General features: G+C 44.6%; 1 protein-coding gene across 1 annotated transcript in view; it reads left to right on the top strand.

Annotated features, from left to right (window-relative positions):
* The first annotated feature begins 228 nt into the window (after positions 1–228).
* The window catches only part of LOC107103649 (probable E3 ubiquitin-protein ligase DTX2), a 32,469-nt gene continuing 31,409 nt past the window's right edge, over positions 229–1,288 (top strand). Inside the window, exon 1 of the mRNA XM_015403433.1 lies at positions 229–816. Within this exon, the coding sequence (XP_015258919.1) occupies positions 510–816 (307 nt within the window). The 5' untranslated portion in view covers positions 229–509. The remainder of the gene's footprint in view (positions 817–1,288) is intronic.

Here is a 1,288-nt window from a genome sequence, read left to right as displayed (position 1 = left end):
TAGGGAAGAAAGGGATTCTTGGAAGAGTTGTCATAAAATACAACTTTATTCTCCTAATATTACGACTTTATATTCTCGTAATTTAATGACTTTATTCTCATAATAGTACGACTATTTTCTTGAAATGAAATAAAAAATAATAATAATCTGTAGCCTGGCCTTAATGCACCGCCGTAAATTAGCACGGTCCCTTAAATTCCGACTTTCTAACGCCAATTGAATGCACCAGTAGTATTTCGGATGGACCGTGAACGCAGCAGCTGGAGAGGAAGGATCCTGTTAACCCTTCTGCTCTTAAGCTAACCGTTCTGAACAGCCCAGCTTTGTCAACATGGTCTTGGATGTTTTTATTCAGGCCATGCTCCGTTTGATCCCCACCTCCTAACTTCCTCCCAGGCCTGTTAATCATTCCTAATGGAGTGTTTTCTGGAGCCCAGCTAGCCTCGCTGCGGACATTGTTTTCCTCGTAGCAACAAACGGCTAACCAACCAGTCGTTGTGTTAGCGAACATGGCGATTGTGTCTGGCTCCTGTGCCAGGGTGAACGGCTCCAGGAACGGACCGTCCGTGTCCGCTACCACCGCCCCTGGGTCGGTGGGACAGTCCCAGCCCATGATAGCGGTGTGGGAGTGGCAGGACGACCTGGGCTACTGGCGGCCCTACAGCGGCCAGGTTAGCGCCTACATCGAGCGGTGTCTGTCAGCGCGCGGCCACCGAGGAGCCGGAGCAACCAGCATCTGCCTCGGACAGTCGGACCCCAGCCTGTCCCCCTACCTCATCGACATCCCAAGCTTGAAGCAGTTCCGGCAGGACACAGGTGAGCCGTTCAGGCCGCTGATTGCCGGAGGGAGGATTTAAATCATCTCTGCTTTAACGGCCTGGAAGCTACAGCTAGCTCACATTAGCTCACACTGAAAACTTTATTAATCATTTAGAGGATCAATATTTTAATTATAGTTTCATAATTGATCTGAATAAAACTAAAACTCATAAAGCAGAATGTTAAATTGCAAGTTATGAGCGTTGCTATGAAGGCCAAACGGATACTTAATAAACATGTTTAGTTGAACTGATGGGCAAAAAAGGCAAAAAGAAAAGAATTACTATGGGATCAAAATATAGTTTCTCTTTTCTTATATCTATACATTTTTTAGAATGGTTCACACTTAAAAACAATCCTATACATCATAATTTCATGATAAGTTCCTCCAAAAGAAAATAAATTTCAAAACAATCTACTAATATCAGCTGTGCTGCTGCCATCAACACCTTTGTTTCTAGATGTTGGA

This window comes from Cyprinodon variegatus, unplaced genomic scaffold, assembly GCF_000732505.1.
Source record: "Cyprinodon variegatus isolate N-32 unplaced genomic scaffold, C_variegatus-1.0 Scaffold1498, whole genome shotgun sequence".
Lineage (NCBI taxonomy): Eukaryota > Metazoa > Chordata > Actinopteri > Cyprinodontiformes > Cyprinodontidae > Cyprinodon > Cyprinodon variegatus.
Note: the sequence above shows the minus strand (reverse complement) of the source record. Positions and strands in the feature narration are given on the sequence as shown.